The 13,167-nt window shown below is 32.6% G+C and overlaps 2 protein-coding genes across 8 annotated transcripts in view; both read right to left on the reverse strand.

Moving 5' to 3' along the window:
* The window catches only part of LOC141456633 (short transient receptor potential channel 4-like), a 31,556-nt gene extending 29,796 nt beyond the window's left edge, over window positions 1–1,760 (reverse strand). For 6 of the 7 annotated variants that reach the window (XR_012459899.1, XR_012459898.1, XR_012459897.1 and 3 more), the window contains exon 1: window positions 1,275–1,760. Coding sequence is in view for 4 of the 7 variants with exons in the window: in XM_074132750.1 (XP_073988851.1) it covers window positions 1,275–1,674 (400 nt within the window). In the remaining 3 variants the exon portion in view is untranslated. The remainder of the gene's footprint in view (window positions 1–1,274) is intronic. The other variant, XM_074132747.1, reaches the window with a different exon arrangement.
* A 1,052-nt stretch (window positions 1,761–2,812) lies between these two features.
* LOC141457104 (cathepsin D-like) lies at window positions 2,813–13,167 on the reverse strand. The gene is made up of 10 exons (XM_074133634.1): window positions 12,931–13,167; window positions 12,733–12,813; window positions 11,910–12,048; window positions 8,432–8,549; window positions 8,233–8,351; window positions 5,410–5,606; window positions 5,084–5,209; window positions 3,867–4,017; window positions 3,275–3,367; window positions 2,813–2,992 (listed from the first exon to the last, which is right to left on the reverse strand). The coding sequence occupies exons 2-10, from the start codon at window positions 12,792–12,794 to the stop codon at window positions 2,834–2,836; spliced, it is 1,164 nt and encodes a 387-aa protein (XP_073989735.1). The 5' UTR covers window positions 12,795–12,813; window positions 12,931–13,167; the 3' UTR covers window positions 2,813–2,833.

The following is a 13,167-nucleotide window of genomic DNA, read 5'->3' on the forward strand; positions in this document are numbered from 1 at the left end:
TTTTTTTTGCGCATCAACAGCTGAGGTTATTAGCGCCCGGAGCTTTTTCCAGTGCACTGCCGGCCTCCGGACAGTGTTCTCTCGTTACAGACAACACTGTCCATCACCGGATAGTGAGCTGTAAGAAGCTCCTAGGAAGAGAAAATCTAAGGGTCAGCTGCTGGATTCGAACCCGGGACCTCCGCGTGGGAGTCCAGTATGCTAACCTCATAGCTAACCCCTTCCCTGATTAGAGTTTATTATTATTATTATTATTATTATTATTATTAATATTATTAACTACATCAGGTGGAAAAAAATTCTGGCCCTTTGGAAAAAATATTTGTAAAATATTGTTGATTCCCAAATACCCAAGTTTAGTGCACTGACAAATCACTTAGAACTATTTTTAATTTTTCTACAAATTTACTGAAGCCAATAGAAAGAATTCTAAATGATTTTGATTCTAGGCTTCAAGATTGCGATTAAGGTACACAATAACGCTCATCGTTGCCATGTTATTAAACATATTTTTAGAAATAAGTAGTCAATGGTGCATTTAAATTAATTTAATGTAAACAATCCAATGAACTGTAGTAGACGTCCTAAGTTTTGTTAAATACAATGTGGATTTGAAGGATTTTGTAATAAATCACCGAAATAGGATATAAATTGATTTTATAAATTGACAAAGATAACTTGAGAGAAGTTGGTGAAAGAGATTTATTAAGGATCAGAAATAAGTGGCCATTATTGCAATGTTTACAAAATGCCGTTGTGATATCTCCATTGTAAAAAGTAAACAGTATTCATTTTGTATCATGACGTGAAGAGTGAATTCGGAAGTGTGCTTGATGTTGAAAAGTTATTGCATAAAGAACGGAGAAAAGAAAGATTAGAAGTTGAAGAAGTACCAGATATAAACGGCTGTAACTGCCAAAGAATAGAAATGTATTTAAAGTGGAATAGCAAATAGTTTCACGCACTAACTTAATTGTTTTTCGCAGAATAATCAATTTAAATATTGTATAATTCTGTGAAAAAGTCAAACTTTATTTTAATTTTGATCTTATACGTTGTAATATCTATTATTTCGTTCATTTAACACATCAATTGACAATTCTTGACAGCCGATGAGAACAATAGCAATATCTTTGTAGCACTTAGTCACTAGTTATAAGATTATTCCAACATTTCACCGTTCCAAGAAAGAGGAACATGCAAAAGAGGGTTAAGGCTGCTACTCAGCATCTTATCCAACAATTATTTAGTAAATAAAGTAATAGAAGTCTTACTTTCTTCGGGATGCCTTTGATTTTCTAAACTTGCTTCCGGATTTGATGGAAGCGTTGCTCTTTTTAAAGCCTCTCTTGATGGTACAGTTAAAAACTTTGGATTCTGTACAGGTGGTCGCGAATCTTCCTTCTGTAGTCCGTGTTCCGGCTCTTGTTTATGATGTGACTCTAATTTAACTTCTGGCACGGGTTTAGATTCCGGCTTGGGTTCAGCAAACGCAGCTAAACTCGGTGTGGCTGCCGGCCCAGTTTGCGGTGGTTTTCCTTTACCTCTGAACAGAGATTTCTTTCTCTCTATTGCTTCGGCGAATGGCCAACGTTTCGTTACCTTCTCTTGGAAACCACCAACAGGATAACCAGTCAACTTTCGGCCAGTGTTAGCTTGATCTCGACCAGCCATATAAAAGCGAATTCTTCAGTTGTAATTAAACAAAAAGTTTGAATATTACTACTAAATGCTATTAGATTGTTTAAATAACTATGGTAATGGGCTTCCGAGTAAAAAATTAAAAAATATGTTTTGGAAATAAACAAAACATAATCTACGATATGATTATAATCATATCTTCAAAGAGTTGAAGATCATTAGTGGAACACAGAAAACTGTATCCTCATTTCTTACAATTTTACCTTATGTTAATCTTGCATGCATCACAACCAAATCCTAATTTATCAACATTGCTCCAACAATCAGGCTGCACGCAATTTTGGAAGCCTTCACTTGTATTGTGGGATGGAGGAATATATTGGCTATATACGAGTCGTTATCCAATGCTTGGCTTTTCAAAAAAGAGACAATCATAGCCAGTAAAAATAAATAACTCGATATGTTCTGGAATATCTAATAGATAACCAATAGATAGTCAGTAGTTAATGTGAACGAACCGATTTTCTCGCTGTCTTCAGCTTCTTAGCCATAAATAATTTAATAATGAGAATGCTTCCTTGCAAAAAAACGACATGATAGATTGATGGACACGAGCACAAGGCGTCCAAGGAAATTGCCTAGTCATAAAAAATAATAATTTTTCCACAAAAATAAATAAATAAATAAAATAAAATGTTCCAATGTAGAGGATTAGAATTGTTCTTTTCAGAAAGTTAAGTAGCTGATCGTAGAAGGCTAATTCGTTGTTAGCGATCTCATATACAGACGAAGACAAGCTGTAATAATGATTAACTTCAAGAAACAGACTAGGCAAGAGCAGAATTTTCAGCTGGTACGAGATACATCAGGTGAGCACTTTCTTATTAGTTGTTCCAAAACAAAGAACTCTCCGAAGAATCGTTTCCATACTGATAAAACAACTGATGCACACGACGAAAGTGGTCCAAATAAAAAATCTGATATTATTCAAAGCATAGAGAAGAGGAGCAGCTTTATATGCAATCAACCAGGACTTGTCACTTAAGTACTGCACCAACGCAGTCGTAGAAAGACTAGAAATCTAGCAATCCCGAATGAGTTACAGAATGCGTTCTAGAAGTTGTAAATTAAAAAAATAAATAAATATTTAGGTATATAAAATTTTAGCGTTTCTGTGAAATTTGTAGATATTTTATTTTCTTAATTCAGCAAAAGTAACAGTTTTTTCCTGAACATTGAAAATTGTATACACATTTCTAAGAAATATATCTCCAAAAATCCAAAATCCGTCAGGTATATTGTTTACATACGTGAACCCAACAATACAAAATTCTTGTCCGTTTTCTGTAACCTGTGAATTTAGTTTCTATTAGAATGTACAAAAAATCTATTCAAATAAGGACTATATTAATTTAAAAAAATTTTCACTAAAACTATAAATTCTATCGTCCTCAGTGACTAAAGTAAATAGCTTTTATGATCAGAATGGTTAATCCTGTCAAACTTAATATTGATTTATGAGTTTGTTGCATAGCTCAATAAATAGCTTATTTATTTATTTAATTCTACCAAACAAATCTAATTCCTTTCTAAAACCCATCTAGACCTAAAGTAAAATAAAGTAATATCATACCTTGTTAACATAATTCTCTCCTTTAAGAATGTAATCCTTACCATTAATAGCGAAAGTAACAGAAGGTAAGCTATTAATATAATTACAGTCAACCTAAATAATAATTAAAAAATATTATTTCGTTATTGCTTTTAAAATATTTGTTAAAAAAAATATTACTAAAAATATTATTAATATTAAAATATTTGTATATTTTATAAGTGAATTCAATGACTCTTATTCTGCTCTTGCAGTATTATTCTCTAGTTATTTTGTACAACTACATATGTAATGGCAAATACACTTTGGAATTATAACATTTGTCTAAAAGAGAGAAAGAAAACTATTTTTCTGTCTTTAGAAAATTAAACAAAAGGTATTAAAAACCTTGTAAATTTAGAGAAAAATTTGAAGACAGGAGAAGTTTACTTCCACAAAAGATTTAAGATAAATTAGTGTGAACAATTAGCTTTAGGGGGGAAAAAATATCGTTTGGAATTACAAAATAGTTAATGGATAAAAATAAATAATGACTAATTGTTTTTAAATTTCCAAAGAATAAAATTTAATAAATAATAAAGAAAAAATATTTTATTTTTATGTAGATACTTACAAATCCTAGTCCATATAGCAATTTTGCTCCTATAGATTTTAGGATATTATTTACTACATAACGTGGACCAACAATCAAAGAAGTGCCGGTATCTACGAGGGCTTTACATCCATTCTGACACCAGTTGGTGGATTGTTGTGAAGTAGAAATACTGGAATATATATTTTTAAAAAAATTTATTATTACAGTCATTATTAAAATTAATCTAAAGCACAATATGATATTTATATAAAAAAATAAGGATAAAAATAAAAACAATGCTGATAAAGAATTGTCTGTGTAAAATTAAATAAGTAATCTCATATCTTTTCAGGAGGAGCTTAGCGGCTAGGCGAGGGGTCATTATTAACTATTAACATTGTTCCAACAAATTAAAGGTAGTTACACCATATTCTATCTGGGAATCTCATATGTACTAACCACGTTTACATTACCATTATACCATACCCGCCTTCCAGATAAATTGATCCATAGTCACCGCAAACCCAATGATTCTATTGAGGTCTGCTTGTTTAACGGTTTAGAGTCAAAGGCAATAATTTTGCGATAACGTTGGGTGGAATTGAGTGTTTAACTTACTGGACTTATGCGCGGAAGTCCTGGTTTTCATTCATGCTGATTTTGACAAGATTGTCTCTTTCAAAGCTACAACACATAGGTTTTCTTGTAACTTCGAGTTTACACCATCAAACGATGCCATTGTCTAGATACAGTTTGTTTTATTAGGAACTTGCTTGTCACTAAACCGTCAAGTTATAGCCGACTGTCTGTTAGAACATATAACTCAAATACATACATGCGAGGAATATTAAAAGCCAAATACTTGGATAAGGAAGATCTTGGTTCAGTGATTAATGTTTTGTATTCTAGAGAGGAGATTAACGTTCTAAAGCAGCCTACCTAATAATTTTTCCTCCCTAGAAGCATTTAACAACTCACTGCCCAGTGAATGAACAACACTCTGGGCCAATGGCTTCAAATGTTCACGCGCAAAAAATAAAAAACAAAAACATAAAATGAAATTTAAATAATAATTAAATATTTTATTTTTATTATTATACCACAATCTGGATCTTGGAAAGTTGTTATAAGTGAGTTTTTATAAACCATTAAGACTATACTGTTAAATGTAATTTAAGTGCTACTTATTCAACTTATACAAAAAAAAAAAAAAAAAAAGGTAAATGAAATAACTCAATATTTTTGAGGTAGTTTACCTTTCTACTTTGATAACCCAAAACATTCCAGGTTCAATAGAGTTTGTCTGCAAAGTTTCAATTTGAAAAAGTTTTGCATTACTACCACCAAATATGATCTCGCCACCAAAATCATCATTTGGGTTTCTGAAAGTTTAATCAATAACCATTATTATAGCATTTATAATAAATGAAGAATCATAGATAAAATTAACAATATATTGTTACTAAATTCATATTATTAATTAAAAATAATAATATCATATACCTAATTCCATAAAATAATTTCATATTAACAATTTATTGCAATAAATTATTAACAATGAAATAAAATTTACCTACGTTACCCGTTAATATAAATGGAGAATATTGGTTCTGTCAATAATTGCTGACTTAATAAATTGTTCAGTACTGTATTCTTATACACAGAATTTTCTGGAAATGAAAGTCCTAATATTCCATCCAATTTAGAAATCATAAATGGATAACTTGATTGTGAAACTGCTTCTGCAAATTCTTGATTCTTTACTACCAGTTCTCCGATCTGAAACGATAAAAATAATAATATCTAAAGAGATAAGGTATGGCAGAATCGATGAATCAGCGGTTTAATAAATAAATTTATATTATCCCGAAAACTTAGAAAAAGAACGACGCCCTTCACGCAATAATGTACTATGAACTTCATTTCGATCTTCACTAAAGAAGTTTATTGCCAAAAATAAAAACAAGAGCTGTAAACCCTGCTGCCTGCTGATTGCTGGCTTCATACTTGGATGTTTGTCAACACTGGGTCCCTGGCTTTTTAGGAACTTACAAGGAGAGGTCGCAGTAATTACTTCATCGGAATGCGATAAAACGATTAATAGAACGAAGCACTTGGATGGTTTTTCTTCAATGATAAATATTAAAACTTCAAGGACAAAATTGAGAGAAAATTCATCCATGAAGCAATTCACTGTGTGCGAAAAGTCTTGAAAGTAATATTTTTCTATTTTCTTACAAAAAAAAAATGATATATACATTGGAATTTGAAGATCTCATTTGGACTCAGTAGCGGGCACAATTCATCAATTTTGATGTGAGAGTATAAATTTTGGAAGTTGGTGCAATACTCATCATGCTTGAAGGTATTTGATTGAACTTTTCTTTAGCATGATACAATTTTTTAAAGCAATTTTACACAAATAAATGCACTTACACTCTACAATGCTTTGAGATTAGACTTGTCCGAAGAAATCCTATGTTTTGCTCTTTTCATATTGAGTTGCCACAATTTTGACAATGAAATGATGTACATATAATTTTTTCCCATTTTTAAAGAAATTAAAAGTACGTATTCTCGCCATTTTGGCCGCTTTCATATGTTTTGGATTCCCGACGATTCATTCAAGGTTTTGCGCCACCCATGCGCCTGAATAATTTTGGAAAATAAGAACGTACGATTCAATAACAACTATGGTTCCTTCACAAAGAGCTTCGCAAGCAGAGCTCTGTAATAATGGCAAATATACTTCTTGTCTGTTTTATAAGAAGTGGGATACGCGAAACCGAATTGGTTCTTCAGGAATATCAAGAAAACATGGCCTCTATTGTCCATCTTATGTTAGGAGAATTGTTTTCTTGCAAGACATTGCTAGATATGATCTCTTACATTTTTACTCTAAGCAAGACGTTCGTTCCAAATTTTCGAAATTAAGTTTTAAATAGTTTTAACACATTTCGATCCTCTGAGTTACAATAGAAAAAAAAAAATTAAGTTCACGATTAGGTAAACTGTGAAAGTACAGAGGTGGGTGAACTGAGCATAAATAAGAAATATTAAAACAATAATGTAAACAAAACAGAACAAAATCTGAGAACGCGAATACGAGGGTCGTTTGAAAAGTCCGTGCAAAAATAAAAACTACTTAATTTTTTGGGGTAAACCTTTTTTATTTTTCAACATAGTCTCCTTTTAGGCTTATACACTTTGTCCAACGCTGCTCTAGTTTGTTGATCCCTTCCGAATAATAGGATTTGTACAAGTCTGAAAAATAGCCATTTGTTTCTGCAATCACCTCCTCGTTTGAATAAAATCTTTTTCCCGCCAGCCATTTCTTCATATTGGGGAACAACTAGTAGCCCGAGGGAGCCAAGTCTGGAGAATAGGGGGGGATGTGAAACGAGTTGGAACCCTATTTCCATTAATTTTGCGACCACAACTGCTGAGGTGTGAGCTGGTGCGTTGTCGTGATGGAAAAGGACTTTTTTGTGGGCCAATCGTGGGCGTTTTTCTTGCAGCTCGGTTTTCAAACGGTCCAATAACGATGAATAATATGCACCTGTAATAGTTTTACCCTTTTCCAGATAGTCGATGAGGATTATTCCTAGCGAATCCCAAAAGACAGTCGCCATAATCTTTCCGGCCGAAGGAACGGTCTTCGCCTTTTTTGGCGCAGATTCCCCCTTGGTAACCCATTGTTTAGATTGTTCTTTGGTCTCAGGAGTGTAGTGATTTATCCATGTTTCATCCACAGTGACGAAACGACGCTTAAAGTCTTGCGGATTCTTCTGGAACAGCTGCAAACCGTCCTTGCAACACTTCACACGATTTCGTTTTTGGTCAAGCGTGAGCAATCGCGGCACCCATCTTGCGGATAGCTTTGTCATGTCCAAATGTTGATGCAAAATATTATGTACCCGTTCATTCGAGATGCTCACAGCACTAGCAATCTCACGTACCTTCACACTTCTGTCATCCATCACCATATCATGGATTTTATCAATGATTTCTGGAGTAGTAACCTCAACAGGGCGTCCAAAATGTTCAGCGTCACTTGTGCCCATATGGCCACTCCGAAAATTTTGAAACCACTTATAAACTGTTCTAATCGAAGGTGCAGAGTCACCATAATGTTTATCAAGCTTCTCTTTAGTCTCCTGAGGCGTTTTACCTTTCATAAAGTAGTGTTTAATCAACACACGAAATTCTTTTTCGTCCATTTTTTGAAAATCATTTGACTTCCTCGATTCAAACGAATGCCAAACACAAAGAAATAGACCGATCTGGCTGAAACTTGGTGTGTGTTCTTCCAAGAGATGCTACTAACTAAACATAACCTCGATACGCGCCAGTGGTGCTATCTCTCTGACTTTGCACTGACTTTTTAAACGACCCTCGTACTTACCGTAAGAGTATCCTTGACTATTTTCCCTGTAATGCGTCCTGTTCCATATTCAATGAATATATTTTTTGCCAGAGATGTATATGTAGATGATTTTGTACTCTCATATCTATTATGTTTTTCTACAAAATGTTAAAAGATACATTTAATTTAAATATTAAAAATTACAGGAATTTACATAAATAATGTTTAATTGACTTACTGCAACTTTGTGATTGACATTCTTTCGATGGGACCCATAAAACTGAAGAACCTGTGTCAAAAATTACAGCAAATTCTTGGACAGGTGTACCAAGACCAATGGTTCCAAAATATTCAGCCTGGAAGCCATTTTTATTTACTTTAAAAACGCTTTGTTTTAGAGAATTTATTAAAGCATGGTTATCATTTAAGTTAATGAAACAATTTGAAGAATTTACTGATAAATCACCGTGTTACCGGATTCCAACAACATAATACACTTTTCTACCAAATATTTTCGTTGTAATTTTACAAGATCAAGCTGCACTAAACAGGTATTTAATGAAGGAATGAAGTTAATTTATAGGAAAAAGGCAAGATGGGCGAAAACTTAATAAATATGAAAGGTAAACTACAAAGGAGACTGTGAATTAGCAGTTTAATGGAGTAAATAAGCTTTACCTTTAGGGCAAGCAATTTAAAAACGACACATAATTTCCCAAATAAGAAGAATAAATAAATTCGATACTAACAATTTTAAATTCACAAGTATTTTCACTATTCATATTAGACATACAGTATTATTATTATTCTTATTATTACTATTATTCTTATATGGAATTTTCTATTTGGTTTTTACAAAGTTATGTGCTTATTCTTTATTAGTAATAAATAATCCATACAGTTTTATTTTATATTTTTTGGTTTACTGGGTCAAATTTCACTGTTGTATACATTTCTATCTAAACAGTTATTAATAAATAAATAATAATAAATTATTATTATTATAATTATAAGCCAGTTGATTTTATAGGGAAAAAAGAAATAGAGATCGCATAGAATTTTCAAAATTAAGTATCAACAAAGGTAACTATTTTGCAGACCTTATCCTGCCTACAAAAACATTTTTGTTTGTAAAATTAATTTTCTACAATCGATTTTTTTCTCCAATTAATTCTCTTAGTGACAAGAATTAGATAAATTTAATTTAACAAAAACAAATGCTTTACACGTTAATGTACAATTCTGACCACTAGCGCACCGGTTTGCGGGATTTAAAGCTCTACGAGTATTTCGATTCTCTGGTTCGGCAAATTAAGTACTTAGGCACTCCATAGTAGGAGGATTACTGAAACAGTAGAACGGCCAAACTCATAAATTGATAACTTAGGTAAAGATTACCTCTAGCCTCTAGCAAACAGAATTCATTGGTTAATGTAGAAATTTGAATATTTTATTGACATTATAAGTAAAATAAGAACACATTGTAGAAGTCCTCTATCTTACTGCAATATTCACAACAATATATACTTAGATTTTAACTAAACTTTAACTGACTTTAACATTATAAATGTTCACTAATAATTAAAGGATAATGTAGAATAAAGCATTACAACACAGCTACTCAGTACCACAATAAAACAGCTTTGCACTGATAAAAGATTTTAAATCCAGGTGACAGATAGTTCTAACTCATTACGTTTTATTTCAAAAGAAACCCCTTTCTAAACTGCCTAGAAAACTACTGGCAATTCGAAAATGTCTTTAATATATACAGAGCACAGTTCAGAGGAGAGCTTAGTTCCTCCCCTGAATTAGGATATGTTAATTATCAGAATACTTAGTAAGGGATCCACACACTCCCATCCTGATAATCATTTACGTGGTTTAAAACGATGTTGGCCCCACGATCTTCTTGTTTCCCGAACACTTCCTTTAACCTAGAGAGTGCCAGCGCTGGTTGGTATCCTCTCATCAGATTTCTATCAGTTGTCGCGCTGAGCAAGCAAGGTGACACAACATAAATTACACATATCTTAATTCTAGAATGGATTTAATGGCCGGTGCTGAATCATTTACATGCTGGACATTAGAGCGCATATTTCTGAACTGAATGCAGCCACACGCAAACAGAAGAAAGTGGCCTTCCTTTTGATCACTTTCCGAGATAAGGGATTGTTTTAACACCGTCAAATATCTATTTACAACATAACCTGAGATAAAATGGATGCTATGAGTTTCTAAACATTTGGTATAGTTTGGAGTGCAAGCGGAAAAGAGAACAATTTGCTCACCTAGAACGCCAGTAATTTCTCTATACTTTCAAACTATCAGTAAAGTAATCACCTATTTTTTCAGGCAGGGCTTAACGTCCAACTACTATTTACTAGGTGTCGTGGACGGAGGCGACTAGCAAACGTACTTTACTATTTCTCATTTAACCTTTAAATAAAATCCAAGGCCTCTAGACCGGGAATCGAACCCAATACCACAATGCATATTAGCTTTGCAGGTCTCGCCTCTTAACCGCTCGGCTACCGTGGCGCCTTACTTTCAAACTATAACAGCCAAAATCCAGACACCGCAGCACATACGACAGATGATGATGACCAGGAACTTTATGATACTGATACCTCTTTTGTGTCTATGGGGTCTAAAAGGAAAAGGAAGGAAAACAAACCTATTCAGCCGGCTATAGCTAGTTTTTTAGTCAGAAAGACCAAATAAATACTTCTCATGTCTCTTCTAAGTGTGTTACTGTTCCTAAAATGAAGTGTTTGTTTTGGAATATGTCTGGTTTTAACAAACATTAAGTTCCTGTAGAAAGGCCTCAGCCCTACGACTGCTATGTTATTGCAATTTATAGGCTATGTAATATAGCAGTAATGAAATCTATATTCAGTTGCTCACTGTTAGTGATCCAAAAGTATGACTAAAATAGATATTTTTATTGTCTTCCTGAAAATATGTAGTTGAAAAAGAATTGTTCTATTTTATTTATTTTATTTTTTAAATGTTTATTATAATTATTTTTTAATTTGTTTTCTATGTGAAGCCATTATTATTATTATTATTTATTTATTTTTTATAATTAATTTCATTTTTTTGGAAACTTATTTACGTTTGGTTCTGTATACCTTTACGGTTGAAACAGATGTAATTAAATAAATTAAAATGTTGATTAAAAAGAGAAATTACGTGCTCCTTCCCCCGCACGTAATCGTCGCCGCCGACCCAAAGGAATGCGGCGCCCGCCATAAAAACAACTTTGTAGCAAACACCATATTAGAGAAATACTTAATAAAACTATTTTTCAGCCCAACCTAGTGTTAACACAACCTGCAGCAGCTCACCAGTATAATAGCAACGATTAGGGATCATTTAAAGAGCTTTTTTATCTCCTATGCGAGTACATCCATTGGTGAACTCATCATAGTTGCCTAGTTATTTTCACTGCATTCGTCATCTTGACGGCAGCTTCTAATTGGTAACTTTAGTAGAATACACATCTTTAAGTCGCAGCTACAAAGTAATTAGGGAAGGTTTAGCGATTTATTTATGAGTGAGTAGCAATCTTTAGCATTTGATGAACTTCTTCAACTGATTGTAAAAGAATGAAGGACTAGAGTCAGCTAAAAAAAACTCGTGTTTACTAATATTAATTAATTTTTGGCGACGTAAACAAAAAAAACAAAATATGGTGATAATGTTGCACTTACATTCAGATTATTGCTTAAATACAGTCGTCCAGATTTCATTTTTGAAATGTAGTTCATTAAGCAATCTTTATAAATGCTTACTTCTTGAATGTAGTCACTAAAATTACGTATTCCTACGTTTACTCTTTGCAACTTCACTCTATGAAAGGGAAAAATTAAATTAAAGAAAAACAGAGGAAAAAAAATCAATAAAATAACTGCTTAAAACATTTAATTAATAATGTAATAATAATGTATTCTAACGAATTGGAGCTGGTGTTGGTCTAGTGGACAAGAGAGTGGCTTTGTAATTGGGAGGTACCCGGTTCAAATCCTGCGTATGACTACTTTTTACATGTTAGAAAAAATTGTTTATAATAAAGCACCTAATTATGGTAGTTGGACTTTAAAGTGAACGAATCCAGTTTACGCGAACCACTCTAAAGTGGATTAGCTAACTAATCCCTGAGTATTATTATTTTTTGTTTGTTACATTTTTTTTTGTAACATAACGATGCCCAAATAGTGAAAGGTGCCCAAACCGTGTTTAACCCTGAATGACACGTGGCCTGCTTTAATTGCAAAATTGCAAATTATAGGACCTTTTTTTTTGCCATGGAAGAAGCAAAAAGATCTGAAAATCAACCATCTGGAAGCCAACAGTGCGCACCATTAGCACCATAAATTAAAAATACATTTTATTTTGTTATGATGGCATATCAGCATATGATGGAAGTTTTAAAAACCGAATTTTTATCTAATATTTGTTCCCTCACAAAAACTACTTTATAAAAGTAAAAAAAAAAAAAAAATTAGAAAGACAATGACAATAAACGATACTTACGGATACTGGCAGCAAAGTGGAGCAGCGATGCTGATAAGCCAACCAATTACAACCAGCAGCATCGTGCCAGTAGTTTAATTTCTGAAATCCAAAAAAATAGTGAGTTGAAATCTTCAATTTGATGTCAATAAATATTCTAAATTTTACATGCCATTTTGTGTTTTGTATCAGAAATCATTTGATTCTTAAGAGGATTACCTTAATATTTTATAAGTTGTAAAAAAAAATCGTTTCAGTTAATGTAATTTCAGTAACTACTTTAGTTAGAGATAAAAATAAATGCCCAATTTAATTTCAATTACTAAAGTTATGTCATTCGTGATATCCAATTTTTTCATAACTGAATGAAAGTATAACTAGAAATTAATAATATTCGCTGCATAATACGGATGACAATTTTTTATTATTTTTTTTAAATCGTTTCCACAGCAAATT

This window comes from Rhodnius prolixus, unplaced genomic scaffold (assembly GCF_049639745.1).
Source record: "Rhodnius prolixus isolate KJV_2025 unplaced genomic scaffold, Rpr scaffold_10, whole genome shotgun sequence".
In the NCBI taxonomy this organism is placed as follows: Eukaryota; Metazoa; Arthropoda; class Insecta; order Hemiptera; family Reduviidae; genus Rhodnius; species Rhodnius prolixus.